The sequence below is a fragment of the Tasmannia lanceolata genome, unplaced genomic scaffold (assembly GCF_043159265.1).
Source record: "Tasmannia lanceolata isolate RefF3 unplaced genomic scaffold, GAP_Taslan_0.1 ptg000005l, whole genome shotgun sequence".
In the NCBI taxonomy this organism is placed as follows: Eukaryota; Viridiplantae; Streptophyta; class Magnoliopsida; order Canellales; family Winteraceae; genus Tasmannia; species Tasmannia lanceolata.
Genome location: NW_027518682.1, coordinates 6,877,578 through 6,890,710, shown reverse-complemented (window position 1 = coordinate 6,890,710; position 13,133 = coordinate 6,877,578). Strand labels below are relative to the sequence as shown.

The 13,133-nt window shown below is 39.0% G+C and overlaps 1 protein-coding gene across 1 annotated transcript; it reads left to right on the top strand.

Moving 5' to 3' along the window:
• Window positions 1-6,529: 6,529 nt before the first annotated feature.
• Window positions 6,530-12,571, top strand: CCD7 (carotenoid cleavage dioxygenase 7). The gene is made up of 7 exons (XM_077379277.1): window positions 6,530-7,378; window positions 9,111-9,239; window positions 9,446-9,577; window positions 10,391-10,663; window positions 10,914-10,999; window positions 11,225-11,539; window positions 12,102-12,571. Exons 1-7 carry the CDS (start codon window positions 6,625-6,627, stop codon window positions 12,246-12,248), a joined length of 1,836 nt encoding a protein of 611 aa, XP_077235392.1. The 5' UTR covers window positions 6,530-6,624; the 3' UTR covers window positions 12,249-12,571.
• The last annotated feature ends 562 nt before the right edge of the window (window positions 12,572-13,133 follow it).

The following is a 13,133-nucleotide window of genomic DNA, read 5'->3' as shown; positions in this document are numbered from 1 at the left end:
TTCATCATCTTGCTCCCCACTCGGTCTTTTCGGTCAATTTCATAACACCACTTATCTGTCACTTCTCAAAACCCCACTTCCCAATCTTCTAAAACCCTATCAAACCAAGAGAAAAGACACATGTAGAGATTTCGTTAGTATATATATATATATATATATATATATATATATATATATATATATATATATATATATTAGTTCATTTTTTGCCTCCAAAGTTCGAATGGTTAGGATGATCCTATGGAGCTGATTTTTTGTGGACATCCTATCTATGAGAGGGCCTTAAAAATGAATGGTTTGGATCACCCAAATAATGTGGTCCCCATTGTATTTTAAGCTAGTGTGTAGATAACTTATCTACACATGTGTGTAGGAACCGTTTTCTCATATATATATATATATATATATATATGAGAAAACTGTTGGTGCGCTTAAGCTCACAATTTTTTTGATGCGCATAAGTTATTATAACGCCTCCCATTAGTTTAAAAGTTTGGATCCCACTAGGTCCCACTCAAGCGCACCAATGGGAGCCGTTATAACAACTTAAGCTCACCAAAAAAATGGTGCGCTTAAGCTCACCAACAAAATGGTGCGCTTAAGCTCACCGACAACTCTCTCTCTCTCTCTCTCTCTCTCTCTCCATCAAATGAATGGTTTGCATCACCCAAACAATGTGGGGCCCACTGTATTTTAAGCCGTCGGTATAGCTAAGTTAGCTACACGTATGTGTAGCTACACTTTTCTCATACATATATATACATGGGAAATCATATATTGGCCTCATTTTCTCCCCGGACCACCCCCTTGTTAGTATAAAACTGCCAAGGTTATAATGTGAGAGTGAAGCTTCACATGGTAGATGATTATTATGGTACAGATTATACATGGATCTAGAAAATCCCAAAATATTGATCCTAGACCGTTGTTTAAAATCTCTTAGACCTAGTTGTTGACTCGGTCGAGTAGACTCCGTTTTTACCTTGGTAGAGTTCTTGTTAGAATCCAAGTTTTGAAAGAGTGTCCTTAACAACTCAATTGGTCATACTCATACGTCAAGCAACACAGTTCCACTTCATGCCCAGGAAATTAAAGCAACCAAAACATTAGTAGATCTCCCCACCTCAAACCCCTAAGACTATGAAGGACGCCTCTACAACATAAGTTTTCTTTAATGGAACATCGCACCAGGATAATACTAGCACAAATTCATCATCTCCATCAATCCATGAATACGATCTTACAGGTGCATAGCTTAAGTTACCAGAAGCAGCAACTAAAATCCAAATATAAGATACTTAGAACGATTTTCATAAAACCATGAAAACATTCGTCCCCTACCTAATCAAAGACTTGTGTGGAGGGCGTTGCATTTGAATTGACTTTAGAGCGGCTGGTTCATTTGAATAGAAGAAAGGAAGGTCAATAGTCACACCACACTAGTCCATAAGGGAGGAGTTATTGTATTAAAGCCAAAAAGACAGGGAAAGTTGGCTACTATATTAATATGGGCTGATCACAGGGGGGGCTACTAGTCAAGCTCGTTAATTTAGAAGACGAAACCCAAGTGACTAGTCTAATCTAACTGTTGAAAGCCAAGAGAGGATAGAAAAGAAATGGGAAATTAAAAGAAGGTGGAAGATCAAAAAGAGACTAAAACCAGTACTAATTATTACAGCTAGTAAGCTTCGTAATGAGACTAGTGAATGACAAAATCAAAGCAAGAAAAAAAAAGGGGGATCGGGTAGTCGTTTAGGTTAATATTGTATTTTGGTGATTTGGGCTATATTTTATATTGTACTAGAGGGACACCTCATCCCCCAAAGGTTGTAACACATTTACGGTTATAATAATTTGTTACCTTTCCTGAAAAAAAAAAAATTAATATAATGGCAGAAGAGAAGAGAAGAGTCGAAAGAAGGTTAAAAAAAGCCATTAAACTAGGTCCGCATGTGAGAGGGGCACTGATAGGGGCCCTATAGCACCCTTCTGACTCTTCCGAGTATAGTATGTTAGAGTCATGGTTTTAAATTTCGGATTTCGGTAAAGACCGAAACAAAATGGTACCGCAACTGAAATTCCCAAAATTTACCAAGTTCGGAATTTCGTCCAAATATATAATAAAATAATAACTTTTAATTCCGTAAAGAATTTTGATCGAAATTATTGAAATTTCGGAAATTTTGTCCTAAAAATCTGGCTTTTTGTTAGCCAATACCAAATTTCGCCTGAAATTTTGGGATTTCGGCTGAAATTTCGGTTTCAGATAAGTCCGAAATTTTAGCCGAAACCGAAATTTAAAACCATGGTTTGAGTCACGCTCTACTCTTCTTTTTTCCAGGCAGCCTAAAACTGAAAAAGAAAAGGGGGTCCAAAAGAAATCTTTCTCAAAATTTTAGTAGTCCTCGTCTTTGTAACATTTTATTTATTTATTTATTCTTTTGTAGTAAGGAAAAGAATCATCTCCTCTTTACTCACAGGTATAAATTAGTAAAATTGCTAATAACTATGGGCTTGTTCGGCAAGGCTTCTTATTCTCTCTTACATAGACTGATGGAATTGTGACAATGGGAATCTTTGGAAGTGACTCCTAGTGGGTTTGAAAAATCTTAATTTCTAGCCAGACGAATGGCAATAATCTAAGAAACATAGAGTTTGCAGGTCGACGTTGCCTACACGCATACACCTTCCCGATTGTTCTGTTTTTCTCATTCTCCCACCTAAAAAGGCATGAGAGGAATGGGAAACTAATAAATGGTTCAATTCCATGAAAACCAAAGAAGAAGATACGTAGCAAACGTTTTCTCCCTTCGTGGGCCAACAGGCCGGCATGTAGTCAAGGGTTCAGCTTTTTATTGTAAACCCTAATGCATGGTTCAATTGTTGCCACAACTTGCATACCCATACCTGAAAACTCTCAAATCGACCAACCATTCCCATATAACCCAAAATTTTTCCATATAAGTCATCGTATGGATGGTTCATTTTGTTTAAAGGGAATTGATATATTCCCCCCACCTTTTCTTCCCTGAGACAGCCCCCCTCCACTGTTATACCACCCTTTTAGTCTTTTACATTACAGCTTACAAGGGGCTGTCCCAACTGCCAAGGAAAAAAAAGGAGCGCATGTACATCTCCCTTTGTTTAATCGGAGGACCTTTGTGACATATTATGTAAGGTGCGGAGGCCTAACTTTCTTTTCAAGTTGGTGCCCTATGTTGGCAATATGTTTCAAGAAAATGATAGAATATTGATAGAGACTTTGTTGTTGGGGACTATTGTTAGTATCTCTTGTTGTAACAGATAATATGTGGATCCATGTAAAGAAGGCGGCAAGTTAAAACATAGCTTCTTGTCCCTTTCACTCTCTAGGCCCTGTTCGTTTTAGATCGTGACAGCTGATTGTGGATCCCAAGCCTAAGGCCATGTTCATTTGAGATTGTGACAGCCGATTATGGGCCCCAAAACGATTATGGGTATCAAAATTGCTTTAAGGTTTGAATCCAGTAATCGGTTTGGGGCTACAGCCGTCTGCAATAATCTAAAACGAACACGGTCTAAATGGATATTAATTACAGTTTCAATTATGTTCGAAGCACACGCTCTTTCTATCCAACGTTGGAATCAAAATGGGAATGTTTTTCAGTACCAGATCTCCAACCTCTATATTTAAGCAAACTTCTAGTATTTAAGAGGCAAGTTCAACCACTTAAATATATATTAGTAAAACTTACTCTTTCAAAAAAAAAAACAGTGTAAAAATTATCTTAATTACCTTTAATGGGCTGAAATTGAGTTAAATTAAAATAAGATAGCATGGGAATTGATTGGAACTGCCGGCAAGGAGAGCCAAATGATATTAGAAAAAGATGGAATTCAATGATAGATGAAGAAAATAGGAGCAATGAGAGCCAAATGTGGTCAGAAAAGGACAAATTTTATGGATATTAAGGTATATATTGATGGAGAAAATAGTGGGAGAGATGGTAATCTGATCGTAATAGGGTAAACCTCGGTCCAAATCCAGTCGTGGAACATATTGACACTTCCACTTTGATATTATTCCTTGCTTGAGCTGCTAACCTTTGCTCTGTCAATGTAAGGAGAAAACACTAGTGGAATAGGACGGAGCTGAGATTTTACGGTAAAATCCACACAAAGTGAATTGGAATCAACCTGAACCTCACCCGAATTTATGGTAAAAGCTCAACCCAAGTTCCCAAAAATCGAACCGAGTTTCACCCCTAACACACATGATAATCAATATAAGGTGAAAACAAAAAATCATGCAACATACTCAATAAAATGAATAAAGATAAAAAATAACACAACACACCCACGCGCAACAAAAAATTAGAGATAGCTGTGGCTTAAGAGTTGTAGGCAAAAAATGATCTTTCATTATTGTATGATAGTCAAAAGGAATACAAGATATCCCACACAAATCCCCTTAATAGTATTCCTCACATTTAGCCTCTCACTACAGGGAAAAAAAAAAAAAACATCCTATGTAACCCTAATTCTTTCAGGAATGTTGTTAGAATATGTGAGATCTCACCAATAGGTTAGATTAGGTAGACTCTTTCCATAAATCTTGTGATACTTTGAGTGTTCTATATAAACACTCATCAGGCTTGATTGTAAGATAAGCAAAGATTAGTGGAAATCTTCAATATTTTACAAATGTGTTCTTAAAATTCCACAATGATCTTATATATTAAATTTTATCAGTGTTTTAAAACGTGGATGCAAATTAAAACACGGCCAAAGCAAATCCTATAGCTAGTTGACCTAGTACAAATCCTATAGCTAGTTGACTTAGTACGGAGCGATTTAGTGCTCAGTTGATGTACTGATTACTAGAGAGAGCCAAATGCATTTTGATAGACTTTGTAGGGTAAAATATGGACTTAAACAAGAATGCAACCAAACTAAATGGGAGTTGACTTGCCGGTCCACTTATAAACTTATGAATTTTACAAGGAGCTTATATAGGGAAATGAATATTCATCCCTTTTCATTTTGGACAGCCCCCTGTAGTGTAAAGGGCTGTCCAAAGTGAAAAATAGGGGCGAATATATCGCTTCCACTATATATTAGATTTCCTATCAACACCATATGGCCAATCTAATAACGATAGGGAAATAGAAGTTCTTCTAAAACAGTAATCTCAGGAGACACGAAGAAAATTAATACACGAAACTCAAGATAGAGAGGCCACAAACCAATATAAGGGGCGGGCACAAAAAAAAGAAAATGGGCCCAATTTACTTGTTCTCTAAATAATAAGTGGTGCCCACAGAAAATCAAGGGGCAATTTACCTTCGCTGTAAAACGTATATAAAACATACGTGTAGATGACATAAGTAGATTCCACAATAGACGGCCGACGTAGAGCGGATGGGCCCATAATCGGTTTGTCATTTGCCCAGCGGCATCCCCAACAATCTCAAAGGTATCTCAATTCTCAACTCCTCCATCATGCCCATCTACAACTTGATCCCATTTATCTTATTTTATTGTATCATTTGTTTTTTATTTTTTTTTACCAAAATGCCCCCAAATCATCAAAACGTAATATCCCTCTTCGCATTTGAAGTTATGGCAAACAAACTCTACGTGTCTCCAAAATTACAAAAGCTACCACCACGTCCGTGGATGAATAAAACCGTAAGTCCGGTATTATTTTTCTTCATAATTCGGTCACAACGTTTGGTTTTCAGATTTTTTTTGGTTCTTGGGATTTTTGTGGAACTTTTAAAAAACTTCCTGGGAGATTGGTGGGAAAAAAAACTCTCTAGAAGTATCCCAGTAAAATAAAAATGCAGTGTTTGGTTGACCGGACTTTGTTTGGTTGCTTGAGCTATTGGGAAGAGAAAAAAATCTTCTACAAGCTTATTTTTGGTTCCTGGGAGTTTTTTTCTCCTTCCTAGGGTTTCGTGCGGGGTTATTTTGGTTCCTAAGATTAATTTGGGCCCACCAGCCAAAAGTGGGTTTCCTGCGGAAATTCCACAAAAGTCCCAAGAATCAAAAAAAATTCCGGCAACCAAATAACGATAACTTGAACCAATCCTATTCAATTTTTACTTCAAAAAGGGGGGTTTCAATTTATGATGATATCACTCTAAATTAACAATAATCATATGGGGTTTGCTAGGGACTATCGCATAAGGCATTTCGCAGACCGGCTGTTGCATCAGAAAGCAGCCACATAGGCTCATATTTTGTCTCGTTCATTTAATTCACTGATATGACTGCCCATAGAACAGCCGGTCCGCGAAATGCCTTCGGCGATGTCCCTAGCAAATCCCTAATCACATTTTATCCCTCTTAATAAAATTTTACAGAGAAAACATTCCATCAGAAATGACCACGGCTACCCACTATCCGGACCAAAAAAAACACAAAAATAAAAATAAAACAAAAAAATCTTCTCGTATGAAATCTGGAATGGCATTTCCGAAAATAAATGAAATAACCTGGGCTATTTCATAATCTCAATTTATATAATAGTACGCGCCAAGCTACCACCTCGGAATTCCCACTTCCTCCTCCACCATCCTCTCTAAAATTCCGAACCCCCGCTGTCCAAAATTCTCATTCCAACAAATAACAAAAAAAAAAATGCAAACAGCATCATACCACTTCCTCCCGGCCAAAATTCCGGCCCCAGTTACAAAACTGCCGGCGCACAGAACCCCTTCCTACGCTAAAATAAGCCGGGCGGTATCGGGCACCTTCGAAGCACAAGTAACACACGTTGCCGAGTCCGACTCGGACGACTCAGTGGCTGCCTACTGGGACTACCAGTTTCTATTCGTCTCGCAGCGATCCGAATCAGTGGAACCGGTCGTCCTTCGTACGGTTGAGGGTTCGATGCCGGTGGACTTCCCGTCGGGAACGTACTACCTAGCCGGACCGGGGATATTTTCTGACGACCACGGCTCGACGGTTCACCCTCTCGACGGCCACGGCTACTTACGGGCTTTCTCCTTTGGAGATTCTGGCGAAGTTAGGTTCTCGGCGAGGTACGTTGCGACGGAGGCGCAGATGGAGGAGCGTGACCGGAAGACTGGCAGGTGGAGGTTTACTCATAGAGGGCCTTTTTCTGTGTTGAGAGGAGGGAAGAAGGTTGGGAATACTAAGGTGATGAAGAACGTTGCGAATACTAGTGTTTTGAGGTGGGGGGCCCATTTGTTATGTCTTTGGGAAGGTGGTGATCCTTATGAGATTGAATCTGGGTCGTTGGATACGGTGGGTCTGTTTGATGTTTTGGGTAGAGGTTATTTTCGCGGTGGCCGTAGTCAGTTTTCCGGCCAAGGTTTGCCGGGGTTCGGGTTGGATATTGTTGCTCACTTCTTGAAGCCAATCCTTCAAGGTGAGTAGAATTTCTATCTATCTATCTATGTCTTTTTAATTTGAAAATTAACCGTTGATCTTTGATCAAACAACAATATGAATTAGGAAGAATGAGGACCGTTCATTAGCAGTAGGACCACGGGCATCGTATTTCTATACTATATCAAAGGACAGGATTGACAGAATTACAGTGGGGCCCACGAACAAAAAATAATTTAACGGGTGCGAGCGTATGTAGCATGGCCACTAAGATCGTGGTTTTGTTAAAAGATGGCATTGCGTTGAACCCTTACGTGCCTTTGTTGTGGGGAGTTGACGGGTCCACCTGTTTGTAATTTTTGAACAGGTGGGCCCTGTTTTTTGTCGAAATCCCATATTATATAAAGGGGAAGTTATATATATTCGCCCCATTTTCTTACCTGGGCCACTCCCCTCTAGCAAATCCCATTTATAAATCCCTTTTATATCATTTCCCAATTATAAGGGGTATTTTGGGTAAATCATAGTATAGAAGGAAATGATAAGGAGTTTTTATATGATGGCCGACCTGGTAAATTACAAGCAAACCACCTAGCCCTTGATAAATCCACCTCTTTTCACTTTTCGCCCCTCGCTTTACTGGTTGTGTGGCTCTTCGGCATAAAGTCACGGGTTTGCTCCCTGTCGACGAGTGTTCGAATCCAGCCACCGACTTACCTTATACACATGGTGAGTGGGTCGTTGCGTGTATCCGTAGGGACTAGTCCTACTCCCGAAGGGGGTGGGGACATCCTACCTCGTAAGGAAAAAAAAAAAAAAACCCATGGAGACTGATGAAGCCTCGGGGAACTGAGAGGTGGATGAAAATCGATGAAGACTCGTCAGGAAAAAATAAAACTACGATGGGAAAACGACACAAATCCAAAAAAAGGACAGAGAGAAGAAAAGATCACGAGTATATACTATAGGAAATAAAATTTGCTTCTCTTCCTGTTTTAACCATCCAAATATTTAACACTTTCATGTGTGTTTTGCCTTGTTGTTTTTTGGGAATTGCTAGGGACAAAAAAAAAATAGCGAATTTAATTGTTGGTATTGAAGGAAAGGATGGGAGCTAAAAAGGAGAATTGTTTTTCTCTGATCTCCATGTTTTCAAGTTTTTGTATGGCGTGCACAAGGATATATTAGTACAAAAAAAATAAAAATAAAAATTTCTCGGGCCCTACTATGGGTGGATAGCAGCCATTCATATGTTGGGCCCAGGGGCGGAGCTACATGTAGCATAAGGGGGGCAGCTGCCCCTGTCGAGTTGGGCGAAACTCCTTAATAAGCCCAACTCAATTGGGCCCAGACCCCTTTAAAATTTGAAGCCTGTCCCCTTATGTATAAATCCTCTCTCCGCCATTGGTTGGGCCCAATTTAAATAGGTTATGCCCTGAAAACCATCTTCTTTCTTACTTGGGATGATCCTATCCCATCCTAGACGATTCCATGCCATGCCGTGCCTTCCATTTTAAACCTCTATAGATCCGAGGGTTAGGATCATCTTCTAGAGGTGATTTTTTGGGCATGGCCCATGGTATTTTTCTGCAGTTGCATATCTGTGTGCCTAGCTAGGCCATAAAAAAGCTATGTATTTTCATCTCTTGTGATCTAGAAGGAAAAAATATGTAAACTTCAGCTAAAGTGATCTCGAGATGCCTAAAATGTTTTTTACTTTTTATCCCTTTTCCTTTTCAACTCCACATATTGATGTTGGTTAATTTGCGCAGGTGTGTTTAAGATGCCTCCTAAGAGATTGTTATCTCATTACAAGATTGACGCTAGCCGAGACCGTCTTCTTATGGTCTCTTGCAACTGTGAGGACATGCTTCTCCCTCGCAGTAATTTCACCTTCTATGGTAATTCTTCCGAAATTATCTATTCAATAAACGAAAGTGGAAGTGTATATATAATATTATCTATCCAATAAACGAAAGTGGAAGTGTATATATAATATTATCTATCCAATAAACGAAAGTGGAAGTGTATATATAATATTAATTATAATAATAATAATATGTGATTTTATTATCATATATTCATCTATTTTCTTATTTTTTTGCAGAATTTGATTCAAGTTTCAAGCTATTGCAAAAGAAGGAATTCATCATCCCCGACCATTTGATGATTCATGATTGGGCTTTCACTGACAACCATTATGTTCTTTTTGGCAATCGCATCAAACTCGACATCCCCGGTAACCTTAATTTAACTTGCGATCAAATAATAATAATAACAATAATAATATATCCGCCCCTTTTGATTACTTGAGACCAAGGTTTTAAATTTCGACCGAAATTTCAGGTTTCGGGCGAGAGGGAAACCGAAATTCGCTTATCCCGAAATTTCGGATGAAATTTAAGGGATTTCAACCCAAATATCTAGATTTTTTGAATTGTTTATTAATTTCCTAAAATTTCGGGCGAAATTACTGAAATTTTATGCATAATAAAGTATTCTTTTTTCTTGTTTTGAGGATTTCGCCCGATCGGAATTTCGGCCAAAAATTTCGGAATTTCATTGAGGAAAGAAATGCTCTCCGAAAGCGAAATTTAAAACCTTGCTTGGGACACCCAAGGCCAGTGTACGTGGCTATCAGCCCCATTGAATCCTTCCGACATGAAGTACATCAGCCCCTTTGCAGTCATGTATACACTGCTGCTGGGTGTCCCAAGTAATCAAAAGGGGCGGATATATCACTTCCCTAATAATAATAATAATTAGCAAAATGATGAATGCACACCCTTGTTTCATTTTAATAAGAGACAAAGACTTCTCTTGCTTAATTTATAATCTTATCATTATCTAAGTCGATAATACTCCGAAAAAGATAGCAACAACCATTCATAAAACTTTTACATATGAAATGACATTACTGTACAATATGCAAAATTGCGTAGCAACAATTCATAAAACTTTGTATTTGTAATCTTCCTTAGGGACTGGTAATGAAATGACAAAACTACTCATATATGATATGACAAAACTAGACAGTATGTGTGAATTGCAGGATCAATGCTAGCATTATCGGGGTTATCTCCAATGATATCGTCACTCTCGGTAGATCCGAGTCGACCCACATCTCCAATTTACTTGCTCCCGAGATTTTCCGATGATCTCGCCGGAAAACGGGATTGGAGGGTTCCCATCGAAGGTCCTTTGCAACAATGGATAGTCCACGTTGGAAATGCATTTGAGCAAAGGGATGAAACTGGGAATTTGGTGTTCCAAATCTATGCCTCTGCTTGCTCATATCAGTGGTTCAATTTCCACAAAATGTTCGGTAATTACTCTACTTCCATCTAAGCCTACAACATATGCGTAATTGACGAAAAACTCATCAACGTAAAAAAAAAATAAAAAAATGAAACGATGACTGTTGAGGGATATTTTTGTCATTAAGTCATTGCATGAAAAGACTAAACTACCTTGATGTATCATGGTAATTGAGATGGTCTTTAGCATTACGAGGGGTACTTAGGTAAAAAGACATCAATGTGAGAGACGTGAGCCATGCTTTTGATTTTGTACAGGCTACGACTGGCAAAGCGGCAAACTCGACCCTTCTTTCATGAATGCAAGGCAAGGGGAACATGCATTACTACCTCACCTAGTCAAGGTCTCTCTCTCTCTCTCTCTCTCTCTCTCTCTCTCTTGTAGCTATTTGATCCTCTTTGTGCTCCTTTTGTTCATTTTTACAACATAAAACAAATTTTACTTCCATTTTTACGTCGAAAGAAACTGAGCCTTTAATAAAATACTATCATTTCAAAAGAAAAAGAAAAAAATCAGGTTATTGTTTCTTCATGTGTTCACTAATTTCCATGAATGCCATAAACTGCAGGTATCCATCAATCTGAACGTGAACGGAATATGCGAGAAATGTTCGATAGAACCATTAATCCAAGGGAATAGGGCATCTGATTTCCCTGCTATCAATCCAGCCTTCTCCGGCAGCAAAAACACATACATTTATGCATCGACTACGTCCGGATCTCGCCAGTCCCTGCCACATTTTCCGTTCGATAGTGTGTCGAAGAATAACGCTTTAGATGGATCAGTCTCAGTGTGGACCGCTAGAGGCCGTCGATTCATTGGAGAGCCCATCTTTGTGTCTAAAGGTGTTGATGAAGATGATGGATACCTTCTAGTCGTTGAGGTGAGTGATCAGACTACATTTCCATGCTAAATATTTTTCCATTAAAAAATATTCTATGGAAAGAGAAAGTCCATGGTCCAAAAGGAATGAAACTTTCCTAGATGACATGAGGGAATTTCAATTTCCGAGGAATTTCTTTCTCCTTAGATCTAAACCTACCATGAATTTATTTTCATGATAAATTAGCTTCTCCAAGTGGTGAGGGAGAGTGGGAGAGGGATAGATAGAAGAAGGACTGTTGGGAGGGAAAGAAAAGCCTGGGAAACCAGGAAACAAAAATCTCACCCTCAAATATGATCGACTTTTTCCTTGTTTTTTCAGCCACTTCCCACTCTCAACTCAGTCCTGCCCTCTCAAGTCTCTCCTCCTCCCACCCGCACTACGCCTCACTCACCACTCGGAGAAGCTTGCTTTTCATGAAAAAAAATTCAAAAAAATTACCAGACATGCCCTAAGTAGTTTACTTTGTCATGATTCTAGTTTTTCAGCCCTTGGGATTTGTAATTTCATGCTTAGATGATTAAATTTTACTTATTTCCTAACAAATTATTGAATTTTGCAGTATGCAGTTTCGATTCAGAGATGCTATCTCGTGGTTCTGGATCCTAATAGGATGGGCAAAGCTGACCCAGTTGTAGCAAAGCTTGAAGTCCCGAAACACTTGAATTTTCCACTTGGTTTCCACGGCTTCTGGGCTGCAGAGGATTGACAATGGGGGTTTATGGGAATTCAATATTATTTGTTTATTGTAATATTTGATTTGTATATTCATTTATTGCTATATATAACAGCTTTAGAAGCCTATGATCTCCATCTAGGTCTGGTTGGGTCGGCCCCAAAGGCGTTAGAACCATTGAAAAAGTGGGACCCATTTGACATAGAGGTGGATCCCACCCTCTTCCTCGATCAAACTTGGGCGACCTACAAATTGAAGCTGCAAAGGAGTTGTCAATGTCGAACAAATCTATCCGATCGTATTCATAGTAATGGAAAGATAATAAGCAAAAGATATATGCGGGTTCTCGGCAACAATACCTACCTCTATATATATGAGTGAGATCCAATGATCCATTCTCTTTTTAGCACAAGAGAAGAACCATCTCTTTTCTCATCACAAGAGAAAGCCAAGAGAAATCCATTCTCATTTTTTTCTCTTATCACTTGATTGTCTTGCGTGTTTTCCACACCCCACACACAACGCAAAATAATACCTTACACAGACTTATGCCTCTCCAAATCTAACGAGGATACAGCATGAGCAACCGAGTGTCCTCTGTCTTTTGTGCTCGAACAAATAGGAGAGCAGAAAGTCCCCCTGATTATCAAGCTACGATAGCTGATAGCACACTCCAATTGACTGAAACCAAGACACCAAAACCCAACACGAGTCGCTGCTAAAAAGCCAAAGTAAATGCACTTTGTATGGAAGATTCCCACATGAACTTCCCCTTGTAGGAGCCCCATAGCACACTCCAATTGACTGAAACCAAGACACCAAAACCCAACACGAGTCGCTGCTAAAAAGCCAAAGTAAATGCACTTTGTATGGAAGATTCCCACATGAACTTCCCCTTGTAGGAGCCCCACTACTCTC

Excerpts from the sequence above, each read along its gene's own strand:
- CCD7 (XM_077379277.1), top strand. The coding sequence starts at position 6,625 with ATGCAAACAGCATCATACCACTTCCTCCCGGCCAAAATTCCGGCCCCA. Across the intron at positions 9,578-10,390 it reads CATCAAACTCGACATCCCCG|GATCAATGCTAGCATTATCG; the intron begins GTAACCTTAATT and ends TGTGAATTGCAG. Across the intron at positions 11,000-11,224 it reads TACTACCTCACCTAGTCAAG|GTATCCATCAATCTGAACGT; the intron begins GTCTCTCTCTCT and ends CATAAACTGCAG.